At 43.2% G+C, this 22,721-nt stretch overlaps 1 protein-coding gene across 1 annotated transcript; it reads left to right on the top strand.

The window, feature by feature from the left end:
- Positions 1–794: 794 nt before the first annotated feature.
- Positions 795–22,626, top strand: brpf3a (bromodomain and PHD finger containing, 3a). Its single transcript, XM_024426708.2, has 13 exons — positions 795–1,126; positions 6,988–8,491; positions 8,731–8,887; positions 8,984–9,115; positions 9,273–9,401; positions 9,529–9,841; positions 9,954–10,241; positions 12,919–13,479; positions 15,266–15,335; positions 15,432–15,508; positions 17,958–18,055; positions 20,926–21,080; positions 21,298–22,626. The coding sequence occupies exons 2-13, from the start codon at positions 7,002–7,004 to the stop codon at positions 21,491–21,493; spliced, it is 3,666 nt and encodes a 1,221-aa protein (XP_024282476.1). The 5' UTR covers positions 795–1,126; positions 6,988–7,001; the 3' UTR covers positions 21,494–22,626.
- The last annotated feature ends 95 nt before the right edge of the window (positions 22,627–22,721 follow it).

The raw sequence follows: 22,721 nt of genomic DNA, 5'->3' as shown, positions 1-22,721 counted from the left end.
GTATTTTTTACTTTTTTTTACTACAACACTGCTCATAATTATACCTTACTATCTCATAACTAAGACGTGGATGTCGATTAAGGCAACCCCTCGGATCTCTTTGATTCAGAGAGGTTGGGTTAAATGCGGAAAACACGTTTCTGACACGTGACTAGGTATCCCCCTTCCCTTTCCCTTTAACTAGTAGTCAGATATATTTTATTTTGTGGCGGGAATGGGCTTCTATGGTATGGAGAACAAAGAATAAAGAAAAGAAAGGGGCACATGTTTTTTGTTGTTAAATTAACAAACGAAAGAGGGTGGGAATGTTTATAGTATAAACAGTGAATGGAGCTGGCTGGTTCAGTTGCATACCGCTATTATTCTTAAGTTTCAAACTCTTGCCTGCAGATATTACCCCCTTCACGAAATCTGTCTATTTTTTTTTGTATATGGAATACATTGTGACAAGTTCAGAAACTATGCAGAAATAACCGATAAATAGGCATAGCCTACATTGTGCACCTTGTTCACCTATTTAGTATCTATTCAAAGGAATACAACTTCTAAGCAGCACCGTGTGTGGACTGAACTGAATGTAACAGGTGTCAAATACTGTTGTCCGTCGATAATGAAGACAAGGCGCGCAAGAGAGGTCGAGTAGTTTTTCTCAACGCTTTGCGATAATGTGTTGTCCCGTTCCAACTCGATGCAATGGGGTTTCTGTGTTGGCCAATCATAATCGAACGCGCGTAGTGTACACGGTAAAATTAGGCTGTGCTATTTTTTTTTTTTTTCTCTCCAAAGGGGCGTTTTTTTTTCAAGCCATCTTGACTGAATATCTAGCTACAACCCAAGGTAGCTAGCTAGCTACATCAATCTGACACATCTTACGTTATTGTATGTGCCATTTAGAGTAGCCATTTCAAGTTGAAGACGTCTAAATCACAGATATGTAAGCAGGTCGAGTTTGAGCATTTTGTCCGAAGTCACCATGGAGGACTGAAGTGCTGAAGATGACGCTGTCGCCCCTGAAATTACCGGGTAGCAATGGCATAGCTTGTTACTAGCATGTCGGTCGTATTTCAACGTTAGCTAACGTTATCTTTCTCTGGCTCGCGCATGTCATAGGATCACGTTAAACAAGGTAAACACTTCCGACATTTTGGCTGACTTGTTTGTTTTTGCTTCATAAAATATGGCGCTCGTCATGTCGAGCTAAATGTGCCCTGTGCAAGCTAGCTATCAAATAGTAACGTTAGTTTGTTAAAACGTTAGCTAGCGTTAGAGTTGTGTTTGAAGGGTCCGTAGCCTGCGGACACATACGAGGACACACATTGCGGCATTCTAGCCGAAATGATACTTCTAGTTATGGACCGTGTTAACCCAGTTATGGTGCCACTGTTTTATAGGTTGCTTATCAGTTCACAATAATAGTGACTGCAAATGTTGTATGGATAAAATGGCTGACAGTCGGGTCGGTTTGGTGTTTAGCGCCCTGCAACCCAACTATGTGAGCAAAAAAATAGAAGATACGAGCAGTTGATTGGTTACATATAGAAGTGTGGAATATTCTCGAGCTGTGATTGGATGTAAACTAGGCTGTTAGTTAGATGTGTAGCATAGAAACTGCTGTCATTTTTCTTTTTTTTAACCAGGCAAGTCAGTTATGAACAAATTCTTATTTACAATGAACATTGGGTTAAGAGCCTTGTTCAGGGGCAGAACGACAGCTTTTTACCTTGTCAGCTCGGGGATTCGATCTAGCAACCTTTCAGTTACTGGGCCAATGCTCTAACCACTAGGCTACCTTCCGCTCCGTAAATCATACCTCAGTGACTATAATAGCTACCAAATTGCTTTTATTGTTTTTCTGATATGAGATGAATCTGTGATAATTTGTTTGATTGCAAATCAGTAGGCCTAATGTCTCTTCTGCTTTGTGGCTATTGGTCATTTCCATGTGAAAGGTCCCAGGAGCACGAACATGTGAAGTTCATAACAGCATGTCAAATAAAAGCTAAGTGTCTTATCTCTTAGACTTTAAGGTATATATATATTGTCTTCAGAGTATTCACACCCCTTGACTTTTTCCACACTTGTTGTGTTGGTCTGAATTTTAAAATGGATTAAATGTAGATGTTTTGTCACTGGCCCACACACAATACCCCATAATGTCAATGTGGAATTATGCTTTTTCTAAATTTTTACAAATTAATAAAAATGAAAAGCTGAAATGTCTTGAGTCAATAAGTATTTGACCCCTTTGTTATGGTAAGCCTAAATAAGTAAAGGAGTAAAAATGTGCTTAACAAGTCACATAAGTTGCATGGTCACTCTGTGTGAAATAATAGTTTTTTTTGTTTTTTATGACTACCTCATCTCTGTACCCCACACATTAAATTATCTGTAAGGTCCCTCAGTCGAGCAGTGAATTTCAAACACCGATTCAACCACAAAGGCCAGGGATGTTTTCCAATGCCTTGCAAAAAAGGACACCTATTGGTAGATGGGCAAATAAAATAAGCGGACATCGAATATATGTTTGAGCATGGGGAAGTTATTAATTACACTTTGGATGGTGTATCAAAACACCCAGTCACTACAAAGATACAGGCGTCCTTCCTAACTCTGCTGCCGGAGAGAAAGGATGCCACTCAGGGATTTCACCATAAGGCCAATGGGTGACTTTAAAACTGAGATGGATCAACAAATTTGTAGTTACTTCACAATACTAACCTAACTGACATAATTAAAAGAAGTCTGTACAGAATACAAATATTCCAAAACATACACCCTGTTTGCAGCAAGGCACGAAAGAAATACTGCAAAAAATGTGTCCAAGCAATTCACTTTTTGTCCTGAATACAAATTGTCAAGTTCGAGGCAAATCCAATACATCACATTACTGAGTACCACTCTCCATATTTTCAAGCATATTTAAGGACTGCAGAGTTTTTCAGGAGAAAAAAAGAAACCGAATGGAACTAAGCACAGGCAAAATCCTAGAGAAAAAACCTGGTTCAGTCTGCTATCCACCAGACACTGGGAGATGAAATCACCTTTCAGCAGGACAGTAATCTAAAACACAAGGCCAAATCTACACTGGAGTTGCTTACCAAGAAGACAGTGAATGTTCCTGAGTACAGGTTTGACATAAATCTAGGGCAAGACCTGAAAATGGTTGTCTAGCAATGATCGATAAACAATTTGACAGAGCTTGATGAAGTTTGAAAAGAATAATGGGCAAATGTTGCACAATTCCGGTGTGGAAAGCTCTTGGACCCAGAAAGACTCAGCTGTAATCTCTGTCAAAGGTGCTTCCACAAAGTATTGACTCAGGGGTGTGAGTACTTATGTAAATGAGATATTCTTGTATAAAATATAAATGCAACATGTAAAGCATGGGTCCCATGTTTCATGAGCTGAAATAAAAGATCCCAGAATTGTTCAGTATGCACAAAAAGCTTATTTCTCTCCAATTTTGTGCACACATTTGTTTGTCCCTGTTTAGTGAGCATCCTTTGCCAAGATAATCCATCCATCTGATGGGTGTGACATATCAAGAAGCTGATTAAACAGTATGATCATTACACTGGTGCACCTTGTGCTGGTGACAATATAAGGCCACTCTAAAATGTGCAGTTTTTGTCACATAACACAATTCCGCAGGTTTTGAGAGCTCGTGCAATTGGCATGTTGACTGCAGGAATGTCTGCCAAAGCTGTTTTAACTTAAGTAGGCAAGCCAGTTAAGAACCATTTTTATTTTTACTGACATGGGGATCCCAATCACTGCTGGTTGTGATACAGCTTGGAATCAGGGTCTGTAGTTATGCCTCTAGCACTGAGATGCAGTGCCTTAGACCACTGCACCACTCAGGAACCCTCTGTTTCCAGAGAATTGAATGTCCATTTCTCTTCCATAAGCCACCTCCAATGTCGTTTTAGAGAATTTGGCAGTACGTCCAACCGGCCTCACAACTGCAGACCATGTCTAACCACGTCACCCCAGGACCTCTACATCCCCTTTCATGGGGAAAAACTCATTCTGATTCACTGGGCCTGGCTCCCCAGTGGGTGGGCCTGGCTCCCCAGTGGGTGGGCCTGGCTCCCCAGTGGGTGGGCCTGGCTCCCCAGTGGGTGGGCCTGGCTCCCCAGTGGGTGGGCCTGGCTCCCCAGTGGGTGGGCCTGGCTCCCCAGTGGGTGGGCCTGGCTCCCCAGTGGGTGGGCCTGGCTCCCCAGTGGGTGGGCCTGGCTCCCCAGTGGGTGGGCCTGGCTCCCCAGTGGGTGGGCCTGGCTCCCCAGTGGGTGGGCCTATGCCCTCCCGGACCCTTCCATGGCAACACCCCTGCCCATACATGTGAAATCTATATATTAGGGCCTAATGAATTCATTTCACTTGACTGATTTCCTTAAATGACCTGTAACTCAGTAAAATCGTTGAAATTGTTGCATATATATTTTTGTTCAGTATATTTCATTTTCATTACATTAGCAAACATTTCTAGAAACTTTTTCATTTTGTCATTATGGGTTATTATGTAGATGGGTGAGAATTATTATTATTTTTAAAATCCATTTTGAATTCAGGCTGTAATGCAACAAATGTGGAATAAGTCAAGGGGTATGAAGACCCTATACATTGTTCAACCATTTTCAGTCCCCAAAATTATAATGGAATAATTAAAGCCTTTGATTTCTTAGAAAACATCTACCAGAAAAAGTCTTAAAAGGTATTAGAAATTAAACACAATTTTGAAGTAAAGAGTGGCGCAGCATTCTAAGGCACTGCATCTCAGTGCTAGAGGTGTTACTCCAGACCCTGGTTCGATCCCGGGCTGTATCACAACTGGCCGTGATAGTGAGTCCCATAGGGCGGTGCACAATTGGCCCAGTGTTGTCCAGGTTAGGGGAGGGGTAGGCTGTCATTGTAAAATAAGAATTTGTTCTTAACTGACTTGCGTAGTTAAATAAAGGTTAAATAAAAATACCCTTGCCAACCAATACCAACAGTTAGATTAGTATATGTTTTTTTTAGTCTTCTGTAAGTTTAACAAACATTGCCTTGTGTCTTGAATATCCTTTACCAAAAACCCACATATCTTTAAGATCATTTCAAATTTCTCTCCCTCATGATTAGGGAGGATAAAGAAAATTAACAGAAGTAACAAGTAAAAGTAGACGTATCAATTAGTCCGTTTTTACTCATACAAATTTAGTTTATGAATTAGTAAGTGATTTAAACTCAATTATGTTACTAAATCAGTAACAGAATTTCCCCAAACACTGTTAACGGAATTTCTGCAATTGATTTGGCTACAATGGGAATATCATAATAGTCACACCACATTTGGGTGACCTGTTACTGTCCTCCCTTCCACTGGCTTATGTTCAGCAGAACTGTTTTCTTTCTCTTTCTCTCGTCTGGTGGTCTAAGCAAGAGTGTGAAAAGTCTGGACAACCACTCACTCACATACATTTTGGTCCATAACGAATCTGAACCAATCATAGATGTCTAGTTTGGACAGTAGACTATAGTAGAGCACAGTACAGTTAAGAAAGTAGTATAGTACATTACAGTACAGTAGAACACAGTACAGTAAGGAAAAGTATAGTACAGTCCTATAGAGTGGAGTAGAATTCTGTACTGTACACAGTAGAGCACACAAGCATGGGTAGGTTACACTATAATTATTTGTATTGAACTATACTTTACTGTACTCTACTGTATGGTATTGAACTGTACTCTACTTGACTATACTCCACTGTTCTGTACTGTGCTGTACTTTGATCTCCAAACATGTGAAACGTAGAGGTCTATGATTGGTTCAGATTTCGTCCGGACCAACCAAATTTGGTGTTGTTTGGCCGCGGAGCTCATTAAAATAATAGCCAATGTGTAGAATAATGCCCAAATATGCAAAGGAGGATATTAAATATTTCTATGTTTGTTTACCTATTTAGGATACATCACCATGAACTATACATAATTATGTATTTCTGTATAGTACAGATCAGGGACCCATGTTGAAATTCTGTTTCTGCAATTCTGTTACCGGGTGTAAATCCACCTCACTTACTGTAGTTTAATTACCAAAGATATGTTTTCAAACTCAGGGTGTCATGTCATAGCAGACATCATTGAATCTTAACTCGGAGCAGATATTTAAGAGTTTTTTTTGAAAATGTCACGTAAAAAGCAAGGGAGATTTTACAGAAATTCTGTTACGAAACTTTGCATCTGCACAGTTCTTCCATTAAATGTTTTTGTAAAAAATGTCAGTGTAAAAGTTGCAGAGTTGTATGGTTTGTTATACTTTGAAATTAATGTTTTTTTGTTTGGCATACATTTGAAATGTTTACCATGTTGTGCTGCTGTCATGTTGTGTTGCTACCATGCTTTGTTGTCATGTGTTGCTGCCTTGCTATGTTGTTGTCTTAGGTCTCTTTATGTAGTGTAGTGTTGTGTTGTGTTTCTTGTCGAGATGTGTGTTTTGTCCTATATTTTTATTTAATTATTTATTTTTAATCCCAGCCCCCGTCCCCCGCAGGAGGCCTTTTGATAGGCCGTCATTGTAAATAAGAATTTGTTCTTAACTGACTTGCCTAGTTAAATAAAGGTTAAATACATTTTAAAAAATGAAAAATCTGAGTCTCAGTACAATTACCGTTGAATTGCCCTATTTTGACCAGAAAATGTAATGTGCATGTTCCTGTGAATCTCTCTTGCACAAACTTGCAGCAGGCTGGCACTGGTGAGTGCATTAGCTACTGTATGTTGATAAGTTGGTGTTTGACTGTTTCAAATCTACTCTGGTGGGTTGTCTTCCTTATCTCACATACATCTAAGTTATAGTCTCTCTATCCTAATGTGCTATTCATTTCAAATGAAGGATACCTTCTAATTAGTTCCTCGATTGACTTAGTGTGCAATTCAGAATTGAACAACAGATTTGTTTTCTCTTTTTTTTGTTGCATAACTCCACCCTCACCCTCTCCATTCTAGGAAACTAGACCCCCATGAGGAGGCTGCGGAGGCGGGGATGCAGTGCTGGAGAAGTTGGGCTTGAGATGGGCCGGGGCCGGGGAAGGGGAAGGGGCAGGGTCTCCAGTGTTCGGCCGCGGCCGCCTTCCCCCTACAGACTGCAACTATCTCCATCTAGAGAGACTTTGACCTATGCTCAGGCCCAGAAGATGGTGGAGGTGGACCTGGATGGAAGGCTTCACAGGATCAACATCACAGACCCTCTGCCAGTCATCACAGAGGATGAGATGATGGCTCAGGACATTGTTGAGTGCAACAGTAACAAAGAAAACAGCGAACAAACCCAGAGCAGAGCCAGACCAGGGCGCAAACCTCCCAACCCAAAGGGCCGCAGGAGGGAGAGCAAAACCTCATCTCACCTGAGCCGACGTTCTGGCGGTCAGCAACACACGCAAAGCCAAACCGATCCTTCCCAGCACCCTTCCCACCAAAGCCCTCTCCCTGAGCCCACCTTCCGCGTGCTGGACTCCCTGTGTCCTTCAGCCGCACCTCCCCTCCCTGCGTCCTACTACCGGTTCATAGAGAAGTCAGGAGAGGAGCAGGACTGTGAGGCAGAGTACGACATGGACGAGGAGGACCTGGCCTGGCTGGAGATGGTCAACCAAAAGAGGGTGTCTGATGGCCACGCCTCCGTCTCCCCGGATACCTTTGAGCTGCTGATCGACCGTCTGGAGAGGGAGTCCATCCTGGAGTCACGGAGCCAGGCCCTGTCCCAGAGTGCCATAGACGAGGATGCCTTCTGCTGCGTCTGCCTGGACGACGAGTGTCTCAACAGCAACGTCATCCTGTTCTGTGACATCTGCAATCTGGCCGTCCACCAGGAGTGTTACGGTGTGCCCTACATTCCTGAGGGCCAGTGGCTGTGCCGCTGCTGTCTGCAGTCCCCCTCGCGCCCCGTGGACTGTGTGCTCTGCCCCAACCGGGGAGGTGCCTTCAAACAGACTAGTGATGGACGCTGGGCCCACGTAGTCTGTGCCATATGGATCCCAGAGGTGTGCTTTGCCAACACGGTGTTCCTGGAGCCCGTGGAGGGGGTGAACAACATCCCCCCAGCCCGTTGGAAGCTCACCTGCCACCTGTGCAAGCAGAAAGGCTGGGGCGCGTCCATCCAGTGCCACAAGGCCAACTGTTACCGGGCCTTCCATGTCACCTGTGCCCAGAAGGCTGGCCTCTTCATGAAGATCGACCCGGTCCGAGAGACCGGGGTCAACGGAACCACCTTCTCTGTAAAGAAAACTGCCTTCTGTGAGAATCACTCCCCTGTCGGGTTAAGGCGAGATGGGTCTGGTGATGTGGAGGGGAGGCTGGTGGGAGGAAGGGGGAACAGAGGTCAAAGGTCATACACTCAGAGCCCCTTGGCCCTACCCAGTAAAAAGACTCCCAAGGGCCAGAAGAAGAAGAAAGGTCAGACGACCCGTCGCTCCGCTGTGCCTGTGCTGCTGGTGCCTCAGATCCCCTCTCACAGGTCAGCCCTCCCACACCCCTTCTACCAACACAACACTCCCAGTAGAATTCTTCTCTTTTGTCTTCTTACTACCGGTATATTTGCTTTGAGTGATCTTCAGTTTAGAGAGCACATTTTTATAGCCTAATAATAATGTATGTTTAATGGAACAGTACAACTGCCTTGTACTAACTATTAATACACTATACAGTGGAAAGATGCCAAAATATGAATAACAGTTATTGCAATGTCATGAACAGGCTGAACAAGATTTGCACTGGGGTTGCTGTCCAGAGGAAGAACCAGTTCATGCAGAGGCTTCACAACTACTGGCTGCTGAAACGTCAATCCCGAAACGGCATGCCTCTCATCCGGCGCCTGCACTCGCATCTGCAGGCTCACAAGACTGCTGAGCAGGTCAGGAAAATACGGGGGGGGGGAACGACGACTTAATGTCAATTATAGATCTTGTGTTGATAGTGAAATGTAAAATGTGTGTTTGCATGTGTTCAGAGGGAGCCTGATGAGAAGCTTAGTGCGGCAAGGGAGGAGCTACGGTACTGGCAGAAGTTGCGGCAGGACCTGGAGAGAGCCCGGCTCCTGGTGGAACTCATTCGCAAGAGAGAGCGACTAAAGAGAGAGCAGGTACTTTTGTCAGTTGGGGGTGGCCATGATTTTACATACTGTATAATCATGAGTTACCATTTGCATATGACGTATGAAAATATTCAATTTTTACAGTCACTGTATCTGTCTAATTGCTTTCCTTAAATTACTCTGCACCCTTTCATTCTCCCTCCAGATGAAACTTCAACAGGCTGCTCTGGAGCTGAAGTTGACCCCTGCGTTAATACTGCTGCGCTCCACCCTCGACCAGCTTCAGGAGAAGGACACGGCACAGATCTTCTCTCAGCCTGTGAATCTAGCAGAGGTTAGTAGAGTTAGATAAGATTAGATTGGTCTTTTTCTGCATTGCTTTACAATTCAGCCTCTAGCAATGCTTTTCTCACCTGCTTCTTTCTTGAAAAGTTTGTTCACTTGTATGTTTTTAATTGAAGGTCCCGGACTATCTGGAGTTCATCTCCAAGCCCATGGACTTGTCCAGCATGCGTGCCAAACTGGAGGCCCATGCTTACTGCTCCATTGCAGACCTGGAGGGCGACTTCAACCTCATGGTGTCCAACTGCCTGAGGTACAACTCAAAGGAGACCGCGTTCCACCGAGCCGCCCTGCATCTGCGGGAGGTGGGAGGGGCCGTCCTCCGCCACGCCCACAGACAGGCCCAGAGCATCGGGTTGGACCCCAGCACGGGCATGCACCTCCCAGACTTCCCCAACATGCACGGCTTCTACCAATGCACCTGGGAGGACGGTGAGCACAGCTGGCCGTGGGTTGGCCGTGGAATGGCATCCAGAGAATAAAGCTTCACAATCATAACTCATGTCTCTCTTCTCTTTCTCCTCTTTTTGTGTTCTCTCTACAGTGGACTCTCTCCTGGACCCAGACAACAGGCTCCACCTGTCCACAGAGGAGCAGCTGAAGGCCCTGCTGGAGAAGCTGGACATGGTGGCGTCCATGCGCTCCAGTGGAGGGAGAACCAAACGCATCCGGCTGTTGCGCAGAGAGATCAACACGATCGGACACAAGCAGCAGCGCTCACAGTCTCTCAACGGGAAAGAAGAAGAAGTCGAGGAAGAGGGGGAAGAAGAAAAGGGAGAGAAGGGCAATGTGGAGAACGGTCCTTTAACATCAGCCTCTACCCCGGGGACAGGTAAGAGAAGAGATTTACTTTTGTTGTTGCTTTCCAACCCTACTAATCTTTCTAGAATTGATGTGTTAGTCAAATTATTGATTTGTTGTTGTGCAATTCTGATATTACCCTAAAGCAGGTATTCCCAAACTGGGTGAGGTACGCACAATGCCGTTGAGTGTACGCCAAATAAACATGTGATTCACATTTATTTATTTAAAAAAAATGTCTTCACATTTTCAACAGCACATTTATATTTTCCAACGAGGCTATACATTTGGGTGAGGTTTTTTTCTCACCTGAGTAGCCTCGTTTCAATGGCAAAATGTTTAATAAACCATCTAGTGTTCAGCGAAATAACAACACAATGTCAAATACAGGTAGCCTAGTCAAATAATCAACATCCAATCACATAAACTGTTACTCTCTCGTGGGAAACCTTCACAAACAAAACATGACAATTTTGAGCGAGAATAAAGATGACTTTCGAGTAGTAAGACATGTATGAAAGCAACAGATACCATTAATTAGAAGGGGCTAGAAGCGTCTGATATGGTGAGCTACTGAGTGGCTAGGACAGGCAAGACCCATACTATTGAGGTGGACTTCATTCTTCCTGCTGCCGCGGATATGGCTGGGACATTGCTGGGGGAAAAGGCCAAAAAAACTATACAGAGACAATGCCTTCATCAAGCAACACTGTTTCACAACACATCATTGACATGGCAGGTGATGTTTTGAAACAATTACTGCTTTGCATACAAGCCAGTGAATTATATGCGTTACAGCTGGATAAGTTAACAAACGTGGCGGGCCTGGCACAGCTCCTGGTATATGTCCGTTATGTTTATGAGGTGTCAATTAAGGAACACATCCTCTTCTGCAAACCATTGGAAACCAGGACAACATGAGAGGATATTTTTTAAGTACTGGACAGCTTAGTGACATCAAATGGACTTTGGTGGTCAAGATGTGTTGGTATCTGTACTGATGATGCAAAAGCCATGACAGGGGGACATAGTGGAGTGGTAACGCGCATGCAAGCAGTTTCTCCCGACGCCACTTGGGTACACTGCAGCATCCACCGAGAGGCTCTTGCTGCCAAGGGAATACCTGAACGCTTGGAAGACGTTTTGGACACTACAGTGAGGACACTAAAGCAAGGCCCCTGAACTCTCATGTATTTTCTGCATTATGTAATGATATGGGCAGCGACCATGTAACGCTTTTACAACATACAGAATGTGCTGGTCATCAAGGGGCAAAGTATTGACCTGTTTTTTTTAAATTTAGAGATGAGCTTAACGTTTTCATTACTGATTAAGAAGTTGGAGCTCTTTTCTGTCTGCATTAACAAGGACCACACACAGGTCTTTTCATCATTGTATGATTTTTTATGTGTGCAAATTAACTCAAGCTTACGGACCGTGGCAAATGTGATATAGAGAAGCACCTGAGTGAGCTGGGTGCGCAATTACGCAGGTACTTTCCTGAAATGGATGACACAAACAACTGGATTCGTTATCCCTTTCATGCTCTGCCTTCAGTCCAGTTACTGATATCTGAACAAGAGAGCCTCGTTGAAATTACAACAAGCGGTTCTGTGAAAATTTTATCAGAAGCCATTGCCAGATTTCTGGATAGGGCTGCGCTCAGAGTTTCTTGCCTTGGCAAATCGCGCTGTTAAGACACTGATGCCCTTAGCAACCACGTACCTATGTGAGAGTGGATTCTCTGCCCTCACTAGCATGAAAACTAAATACAGGCACAGAATGTGTGTGGAAAATGATTTATGACAGACTCTCCAATACAACCCAACATTGCAGAGTTATATGCACCCTTTCAAGCACACCATTCTCATTAACCTGTGGTGAGTTATTCAACATTTTTTGATGAACAAATAAGGTTTTATATGTAAAATGGCTAAATAAAGAGATTTTGTTGTAATGTTTGAGTCACTCAAATATCACATGAATAAACATTAGACATGGCAAAATGTATAGAATTGCAAGAAAATGTCTGAGTGAAAAGTTTGGGAACCCCTGCCCAAAAGCATGAAACACACAGAAAATCTCACTGCCGATAGACTGCCGACAGGTACTTATCACAGTGGGAGGCCGGTCCTTCTCTTGCTAGAACAAAAGCGGTACCTGCTGTGTGCCGATCCGGCAGCGACGAACCTACCGATTCTACTTGTAGAATGGCAATGCTCGTCAGTGGCTAACCACTTGACTTTGAGCCAATCAGAGAGCACAAACTCCCACGTGGGGGAGCCAAAAATATATACATCTAACGTTAGCTAGCTAACTAAACATTTGCCTATGGGCTGGCACTGGCAGCATGGGATTATGGTGAATTCAATTGTTTCTTCGTCATCTGGCTAGGTGGCCATCTGGCTAGTAACAACAAGGGCTTTCTACAAAATAGCAACATTAGTGCAGATAGCTTGGAATCTAGACCATAAGCAATAAACATGGATATGCATTGCCAAACAACGCTACTGCCACCTTCTGGTTTGGAGTATTTTAACAAGGCTGAGTGGCTGACGACTTCAAGATCTTTGCTGTGTGAATACAAAAGAGATTATTTGCCCACACTGTTCAAAAGTGCTAAGTAATGTCGGTAGTCAAACATTTGACAATTCTACAGGTGTGTCTGAGCTTTAACAAAGTGATAAATGCATGTTTCCTTCTTGTAGATGACTCTCCACCAACACTAGAGCCTTCATGCCCAGTGTCGTCCCCCCTGCCAGGCGATGCCCCGCCTGAACCACCCTTACTGGGCCTAGTGACCACAGGGCGAAGGTCACCAGGGCGCTCCTACAAGCGCCAGAGATCCTCCCGTAGTGGGGGCAACGGGCGGAGTGATGATGATGCTGAAGTTGGGGAGACACCGACACCGTGCAAACAGGAGGCGGCTTCTCAAGAGGTCTCTCCTTTGGAAACTCCCAGTCCTCCCATTAACGCCTGTCCTTTGGTTGGAGTTGGCCGTCGTACATCGGTTCTGTTCAAGAAAGCTAAAAATGGAGCAAGACTCGCAAAGAACAAGGCGGCACAGTTACAGAACAGACGGACCACTGAGGGTAAAACCAATGGCTTGGACCGTACCCCCACCATTCCAAAACCTCCCAGTGTGACCGCCCTCTCCAACCCTGCCCCTCCCCCCACACCCTCCTCACCGTCATCCCACCACCTGAGGTCCAGAGGGTCCAACTCTGACAGCGAGGCAGACAAGCCCCTCCATCTCGTCAAAGAGGATGGTAGATACAAAACATTTAATTTACATTTGCTCTGTCATTTCATTCGAGCTCTCTTTCGTATCGTCTGAGATCCCCAAAGATTGGAAAGCTGCCGCGGGCATCCCCCTCTTCATAGGGGGAGACACTCTAGACCCAAACTGTTATAGACCTATATCCATCCTGCCCTGCCTTTCTAAAATCTTCGAAAGCCAAGTTAACAAACAGACCATCGACCATTTCGAATCCCACCATACCTTCTCCACTATACAATCTGGTTTCCGAGCTGGTTATGGGGGGACCTCAGCCATGCTCAAGGTCCTAAGCGATATCATAACCACCATCGATAAAATACTGTGCAGCCGTCTTCATCGACCTGGCAAAGGCTTTCGACTCTGTCAATCACCGTATTCTTATTGGCAGACTCAATAGCCTTGGCTTCTTAAATGACTACCACGCCTGGTTCACCAACTACTCAGATAGAGTTCAGTGTGTCAAATCGGAGGGCCTGTTGTCCGGACCTCTGGCAGTCTCTATGGGGGTGCCACAGGGTTTAATTCTCGGGCCGACTCTCTTATCTGTATATATCAATGCTGCTGGTGATTCTCTGATCTACCTCTGCGCAGACGACGCCATTCTGTATACATCTGGCCCTTTGGACACTGTGTTAACAAACCTCCAAACCAGCTTCAATTCCATACAACACTCCTTCCGTGGCCTCCAACTGTTTTTAAATGCTAGTAAAACTAAGTGCATGCTCTTCAACCGATTGCTGCCCGCACCCTCCCGCCCGACTAGCATCACTACTCTGGACGGTTCTGACTTAGAATATGTGGACAACTACAAATACTTAGGTGTCTGGTTAGACTGTAAACTCTCCTTCCAGACTCACATTAAGCATCTCCAATCCAAAATAAACCGAGTTTTCTTAACAATGCATCCTTCCTCGCAAAACTGACTATCCTACCGATCCTTTACTTCGGCGATGTCATTTACAAAATAGCCTCCAACACTCTACTCAGCAAATTTGATGCAGTCTAACACAGTGCCATCTGTTTTGTCACCAAAGCCCCATATACTACGCACCACTGCGACCTGTATGCTCTCGTTAGCTGGCCCTCACTTCATATTCATCGCCAAACCCACTGGCTACAGGTCATCTATAAGTTTTGCTAGGTAAAGCCCCGCCTTATCTCAGCTCACAGGTCACCATAGCAACACTCACCCGTAGCACACGCTCCAGCAGGTATATTTCACTGATCATCCCCAAAGCCAACACCTCATTTGCCGCCTTTCCTTCCAGTTCTCTGCTGCCATTGACTGGAATGAATTGCAAAAATCACTGATGCTGGAGACTTATATCTCCCTCTCTAACTTTAAGCATCAGCTGTCAGAGCAGCTTACCGATGGCTGTGTACAGTACAGTGAATCTGTAACGCTAAATTGTAATTATTTTGCCTCTCTGGCCTATTTATTGCCTTACCTCTCCTACTCTTCTACATTTGCACACACTGTACATAGATTTTTCTATTGTGTTATTGACTGTACGTTTGTTTGTGTGTAACTCTGTGTTGTTGTTTTGTCGCACTGCTTTGCTTTATCTTGGCCAGGTCGCAGTTGTAAATGAGAACTTCTCAACTGGCCTACCTGGTTAAATAAAAAAGAAAAGCTGTATGTGGTTGTATTAAGAAGTTATTACTTACTATAAAGGAAAACATGTCTTCACCCTTTATTTGTGAGGGTTGAATATGGGAAGAGAGGGTAGATAATAATGATGACGACATCAATTAACAGAATTTGTATTCTCTAGGCTTGACAAATGGGCTGGGAAAGCACAAAGAGGACTCCTCAGACCCACCATCCAATGACCAAAAACACAGGTGAGAATCTCTCTGAACACCCGATGCTCTGATTTGCAAGGTGGAATATATTCAGAAATAACATGCATCTTCCCTTTGTTCTGTCTATGGATGTAGTGCCCCCCTGCTACCCAAACGCAGTCGTGGTAAACCAGCTCTGGCTAAAGTCCCAGAGAGGCAGAATGGAGGCTCAGGTGAGTGTGTCCATGCACCACATACCTTAGGGTCAGACATAATAGCTATGATTTCGCAAATATGGATGTATACAGTCGGGCGGAAAATGATTGGCACCCTTGATAAAGATGAGCAAAAAATAAAGAATACAAATACCAAGCTATATTGTATGCTACATTTTTGGGGGGGAAATTATATTATTTTATACTAATACAATTGCTCAGAGAAAAAGTAATACTTTTTTTCTCTCTCAAAGATAGGGGTCAACATGATTGCCACCTCTCTAAAGAGTGTTATAAATCAAATCTGCATTAACATTCTACTTTTTCAATTTAATCTCAGTTTAAGGAACCGTATTGTGGTCTTCCATGGCTTCTTGTTTCACTGGGGTATAAAAATGAGGTCACACCCATGTAAAATCCCTTTGTCAACCATCACCATGGGAACTTACAAATGAAAAGAGAAAAATGTTGGTTGACCTTCAGGCAAAACATTCTTTTGCTATTAAAACAATAACACACTTATTAAAGGTCAACTTCCCATGAAAACCAACTTCTCCTTTTGAAAATGGCCTATGTTGCAGCTATATGAGTCAAACATTTATTCTAGTTTCAAAATTGACTACAAAGTTTAAATAGGATGATTTTGGTCATCATGTCGGTCTTGTCTGCATCATGATTTACTTGAGGGTTTGAGTTAAAATGATGTTAACAATTCATGCCCCTTTTGCCTATAAAGACGTAGGGGGCACTGTGTTTTCTGGGAAAGACTGGGCGTGTTCGCTTTGCGTGGCCCAGTGCCCGGAGCGGGTGCAGACCTCATCTAAGGAGCACCAATGGAATGGTCGAAAATGAGCAGACCCGGCGCACCAGGCCATGCAAAACAAATTCCACAAACAACGCAAGTATCTTTTGCAGTAGCTTGACGTGCAATGCTCATGTCCTACCCATGCCCGCGACGTTTAGGCCCTAGCATACCCAGGGCCGATTGCTTCTGCCAAATGTACGACACAAATCAGAAATAACTTCCTCCTTTAGTAAATCCATGACTTGCTCCTCTCTGTCTGTCACTCGCTCCCTAGGTGCAACGCGCTCTGCTCATGGTGCTCTGAGTCGCCATAGCAACGTCTTCGCTTGGGCTGCTCTGCTCAATGAAGAGAGATGAGCGAGTAGTTAGCTGTAGCTACTTATCGTCATTCTAAACTCTGACAAAACTCAAGGAACTTCTCTCCTGTCTTATATTTGACGAGGTGGAAGCACTTCTGACACCACGTTATGATCTTAGTCAGAGCACGAGCAAATGGCTCTGCTTCAAAATGCTAGTGATCAATTTAGTGATGCCTTGCCCGTACCCCAGTTATTGATGGAGAACAAAAACCCAGGCCTTACCCGGCCCTAACCCGGTGCATAATGTCGGGTCTGTCAGGCTCGGGTTGGATAGCAGAGCACTAATGCACATATTGATCAAGAAATGGCTACTCTAGTGAAAATGGGCTTCCGTAGAAGTTGTTCAACAATCAGATGTCCAGGAAAGGTATTACAGCCAATGCTAGCTACAGGTTTTGCTGGCAGTAAGACCGTGCCTGGAGTTGGTTCCACTAGCTAGCTACATTATTTGATTAGACTAGCGAGTAGCAAGGCATTGTAGAACGAGTGTCTCAAGAAACACATTCCAGACACTAGTTCTTGCTATCTTGGCATAGCTGTGATTTGACAGAGAAATATCAGCTAGCTAACATGAGATAGAAAAAAAAGCCTTTGAGAGCAACCAACAAATGTAAACGCCAGGAGTTTGCTAAACGCATTGGCACTTGGAATGAACCGGTGCTATGGTCAGATGACATGAAAATTGAGCTCTTTGGCCACGCACACCAGTGGTGGGGTTGATGTGGGAATAAAAAATAATAATGCAGAAAATAACCTCATACCTACTGGAAAATATGGTGGTATTTGATGTTCTGGGGCTATTTTGCTTCCGGTGGTCCTGGGACTCTTAAGGTCAATGGCATCATGAATTTTACCAAGTACCAGGACATTTTAGCCAAAAACCCTGTTGCCCCTGCCAGGAGGCTAAAACTTAGCTGGAAGTGGACCTTCCAGCAAGATGACAACCCCTAGTACACATCCAATTCCACAAAGAAATGTAAGATTTGGTATGGAAGAATAGCCTAAGATGCGTTCTACAATCTCATAAAACACTTTAGAAGGTTCAATGCCGTTATCATCGCATGGGGAGTTTTGCAGAGTATTGAAAACAGTGGTGCCAATTTTGACCCCTATCTTTTTAAAATGATTTTTTGTATTACTTGTTAAACAAAATCTCTCTCTGAGCAGTTGTATTAGTATAAAATAATTGTATTATTTATTTGTCTTTTTTTGATCATCTTTATCCAGGGTGCCAATCATTTCATGATATATAAAAAAAAATCCATGTCAATTTGAGTTAAACATCCCTTGTCTTTGTCCTCAGGGATGAGTATTCTTTTGCCCTTTGAAAGTCAGACAGAGCTCACACCACTGGACTTGGTCTGGGCTAAGTGTCGTGGATATCCATCATACCCAGCAATGGTGAGAGAACATGAGTTATGTCATTAGTTCATTGCATGTACCTACAGTGCCTTGAGAAAGTATTCACAACCCTTCACTCTTTCCACATTTTGTTGTTACGACCTCATTTTAAAATGAATTCCATTTAGATTGTGTCACTGATCTACAAACAATACCCCATAATGTGAAAGTGTGTGAAATTATGTTTTTAAATTATTATTATTTTTTACAAATTAATAAAAAAATGAAAAGCTTAAATGTCTTGAGGCAATAAATATTCAACCCCTTCGTTTATGGCAAGCCTATATATATATATATATATATATATATATATAACATTTGGTTGCAAATTTATAAAGAAAATACAACTGAAATATCACATTTGCATAAGTATTCACACCCTTTACTCAGTACTAAGTTGAAGCACCTTTGTCAGCGATTAGGTATGCTATTAGTCTTTTTAGGTGTGACGCTACAAGCTTTGCACACCTGTATTTGGGGAGTTTCTCCCATTCTTCTATACAAATCCTCTCAAGCTCTGTCAGGTTGGATGAGGAGTGTCGCTGCACAGCTATTTTCAGGTCTCTCCAGAGATGTTCGATCGGGTTCAAGTCCGGGCTCTGGCTGGTCCTCTCAAGGACATTCAGAGACTTGTCCTGAAGCTACTCGTGCTTTTTCTTGGCTGTGTGCTTAGGGTTGTTGTCCTACTCACCCTAGTCTGAGGTCCAGAGCGCTCTGGAGCAGGTTTTCATCAAGTATCTCTCTGTACTCTGCTCTGCTCATCTTTCCCTCAATCCTGACTAGTCTCCCAGTCCCTGTCGCTGAAAAACATCCCCACAGCATGATGCTGCCACCACCATGCTTCACTGTAGGGATGGTGCTAGGTTTCCTCCAGACTTGGCATTCAGGCCAATCTTGGTTTCATCAGACCAGAGAATGTTGTTTCTCATGGTTGGAGAGTCCTTTAGGTGCCTCCAAGTGGGCTGTCATGTGTCTTTTACTGAGGGGTGGCTTCCGTCTGGCCACTCTACCATAAAGGCCTGATTGGTGGAGGGCTGCAGAGATGGCTATCCTTCTGGAAGGTTCTCCCATCTACACAGAGGAGCTCTGTCAGAGTGATCATCGGGTTCTTGGTCACCTCCCTGACTAAGGCCCATCTCCGGCGATTGCTCAGTTTGGCCGGGCGGCCAGCTCTAGAAAGAGTCTTGGTCATTCCAAATTTCTTCCATTGAAGAATGATGGAGGCCACTGTTCTTGGGGACCTTCAATGTTGCTGAAATGTTTTGTTACCCTTCCCCAGATCTGTGCCTCGACACAATCCTGTCTCTCAGCTCTACAGATAATTACTTTTGACCTCATGGCTTGGTCTTTGCTCTGACATTCACTGTCTCATAGCAATGGGTCTGAATACTTATGTAAATAAGCTATTTCTGTTTTTATTTTTAATACATTTGCACAAATGTTTAAAAACATGTTTTCGCTTTGTCGAATATTTAATACATTTTAGAATAAGTCAAGGTGTCTGAATACTTTCCGCATGAACTCTCTCTGTGTGCGATAATGGTGTGTAACATGATTTTTGAATGACTACCCCATCTCTGTACCCCACGCATACAATTATCTGTAAGTTCCCTCAGTCGAGCAGTGAATTTCAAGCACAGATTCAACTACAAAGACCAGGGATGTTTTGTCAATGCTTTGCGAAGAAGGGCACCTATTGGTAGATGGGTGGATATCCCTTTGAGCATGGTGAAATTATTAATGACACTTTGGATGGTGTATCAATACACTCAGTCACTACAAACATACAGGTGTCCTTCCTAACTCTATTGACGGAGAGGAAGGAAACCACTCAGGGGTTTCACCATGGTGATTTTCAACCAGTTACAGAGTTAAATGGCTGTGATAGAACTGAGGATGGCTCAAAAAGATTGTAGTTACTCCACAATACTAACCTAAATGTGAAAAGTGAAAAGAAGGAAGCGTGTACTGAATAAAACATCTTCCAAAACATGCATCCTGTTTGCAATAAGGCACTAAAGTAATACTGCAAAAAAATGTGGCAAATACAACACATCACCGAGTTCCACTCCCCATATTTTCAAGCATGGTGGTGGCGCCATCAGGTTATGGGTATGCTTCTCATCCGCAATGACTAGGGAGTTTTTTTAGGATTAAAATAAAAAGTCCCAGAGGTGAACCTGGTCTGCTTCCAACACATTGTGAGACAAATCCACCTTTCAGCAGGTCAATAACCTAATACGCAAGGCCAAACTGGAGATACTTGCCAAGACAACATTGAATGTTTCTGAGGGGCTTAGTTACAGTTTACTTAAATCGACTTGAAAATATATGGCGAGACTTGAAAATAGCTGTCTAGCAATGATCAACAACCAACGTAACAAAGCTCGAAGAATTCTAAAAAGCATAATGAGCAAATATTGTACAATCCAGGCATGGAAAGCTCTTAGAGACTTACCCAGAAAGACTCACAGCTGTAATTGCTGCCAAAGGTGATTCTAATATGTATTGACTCAGGTGGTTGAATACTTATGTAATAAAAATATATTTGTGTTTTGTCCATTTAACTTAAAAAAAGTACATTCTTCCACACGAACAAGAGTATTTTGTCTAGATCGTTGTCACAACATGGCAATTAAATACATTTTAATCTTACTTTGTCACACAACAAAATTTGAGTGTGAAAATGAGTGTGAACACTTTCTGAAAGCACTGCAATAGACTTGGCTTGATTTTCAAGAGTTTTTGGTTTGGCACACGTAACGGTTGACAAGTTACCATCTTTTAGATGTCGTTGAGTTTGACTTTACCAGTTGTTGTTGTAGCACAGAGAGTAACCGGATACATAAACCGCCAATTGATTTCCCCAGGTTGTTGACCCTGACATGCCTCAGGAAGGGCTTCTTCACAACGGCATCCCCATCCCCGTGCCTCCTGGGGACGTGCTCAAACTAGGGGAGCGGAGGCAGAAAGCGACAGGGGAGAGGCACTACCTCGTGCTGTTCTTCGACACCAAAAGGACCTGGTAAGAAAGTAAAGATGAGTGTTCTGCTGAATGACAAGTCACATAGTTGCTGGATAGTTGATGTGTGTGTCTATTGATTCCCTGCTATTGTATCCAAAAAAAAAAACATTCCTTACCCTAGGACACTTTTTAATGGGTCCAGGAAAATAGAGCTGGTCTAAGAGGTTTCCTTCCTATTGCATTTATTGTTCTGTTGAACCTTCTTGCTGCTTTTCAGGCAATGGCTCCCACGGGACAAGTTGCTGCCAATGGGGATGGATGACACAGTGGACAAACTGCGGCTGATGGAGGGCAAGAAGCCCAGCGTCCGCAAGTCTGTACACACGGCATACGACCGTGCCATGATACACCTGAACCACGTTATGAACCACGCCAAGGGGAACCTCAGTTTCAACCCCTCCAATTTCATATGAAGGATTTTTATCAGTGTGCAAATCCACTGTAATCTGTCTGGTTAGGAGGGATCAAACCAATAACAAAGAGCTTGAGTGAGAGAAGAACGACCCTATCTTCATTAATTCACCAGATGGTGGACATGGAATTTGAGTGGTTTGATATACTTAAGTGAGTGATTGTCTGGTTGACTCATCTCTTCGGGTGAACATTATCATTTTGGAATTTGGGGGAAATGTGAGAGGAGTTCCTAAGACATGATAAAATGTGATTATTCATTGTGATTTTAGTTTTTGACTTTTACACAACCACTCCATTGCAATGAGTCTAGTGATATTATGGTTGTTTTAGGCCAAGTGAATCAAGAAAATACATAGTATTTGTTTTATCCTCAAAAGGGATTTGCTAGATTCAAAGCATATTCAGATTGTATTTGTCATTGAAATACCATGCTTCTTAAACATATTTTTACACATTGTGAAGGATTATTTTTTTTTAATATGAAGTGAAAATTGTGTGCTTGTTGCAGCTATTTGATGGAACATGAGGACTTTTGAATGTCTAGTCAGGACAATGGAGATGATACTGTTTCTCACCGGTCATGTCAGCGGTCACTGCAACCACTTTTTTTTAACAAGGTCAATAACTTGGCGAAATATTATTTGCAAACCCTCCAATGACTTGAAAAGCACAATCTGTTAGTTAGAAAAGGTTTCTAGAACATATGAGCTGTGAAGCCATAGGTATATAAAGAAAATGTGATAACTCTTATGTGCATGTGTAGAAGCATATGCACATCATGTTGTATATATGTAAATGTCTGTGTTTATAATACACAAAGTAATTTAAGGAATGCAAAAATCGAATTAGATTTTAATTTACATCGTGTGACAATTTGAAAGTGTTATTTAAAAATAAATACGGAAAAAGATTAAGCTCTGTAGCTATTTGTATCAGTGACAATACTTAGAGATATCAGAGAATGTGGTCAGTTGGCACAAAACCCAGTAATTGTGTCAGCATAAAAGTGCACCAGCCTCCTAGACTGAGGTGGCAGAGGACTTCTGGATCTTGTCATTTGAATTGTACCACAAGATCTACAATCTGTCTGAAACGATATTTTATCACAAGAAATAAATTGTTTTAAATGGTTGTTTGTTCTCAGTCTCGTAAAAATCTAACATGCAGTTAAGAATGACAAGGTGGTTTGTGCAACCTGGGATTTATTTAAGAACCAACTGAACATGA

The sequence above is a fragment of the Oncorhynchus tshawytscha genome, linkage group LG07 (assembly GCF_018296145.1).
Source record: "Oncorhynchus tshawytscha isolate Ot180627B linkage group LG07, Otsh_v2.0, whole genome shotgun sequence".
NCBI classification, from domain to species: Eukaryota; Metazoa; Chordata; class Actinopteri; order Salmoniformes; family Salmonidae; genus Oncorhynchus; species Oncorhynchus tshawytscha.
The sequence above is the reverse complement of the archived record's forward strand: the minus strand, read 5'-3'. Positions and strand labels throughout refer to the sequence as shown.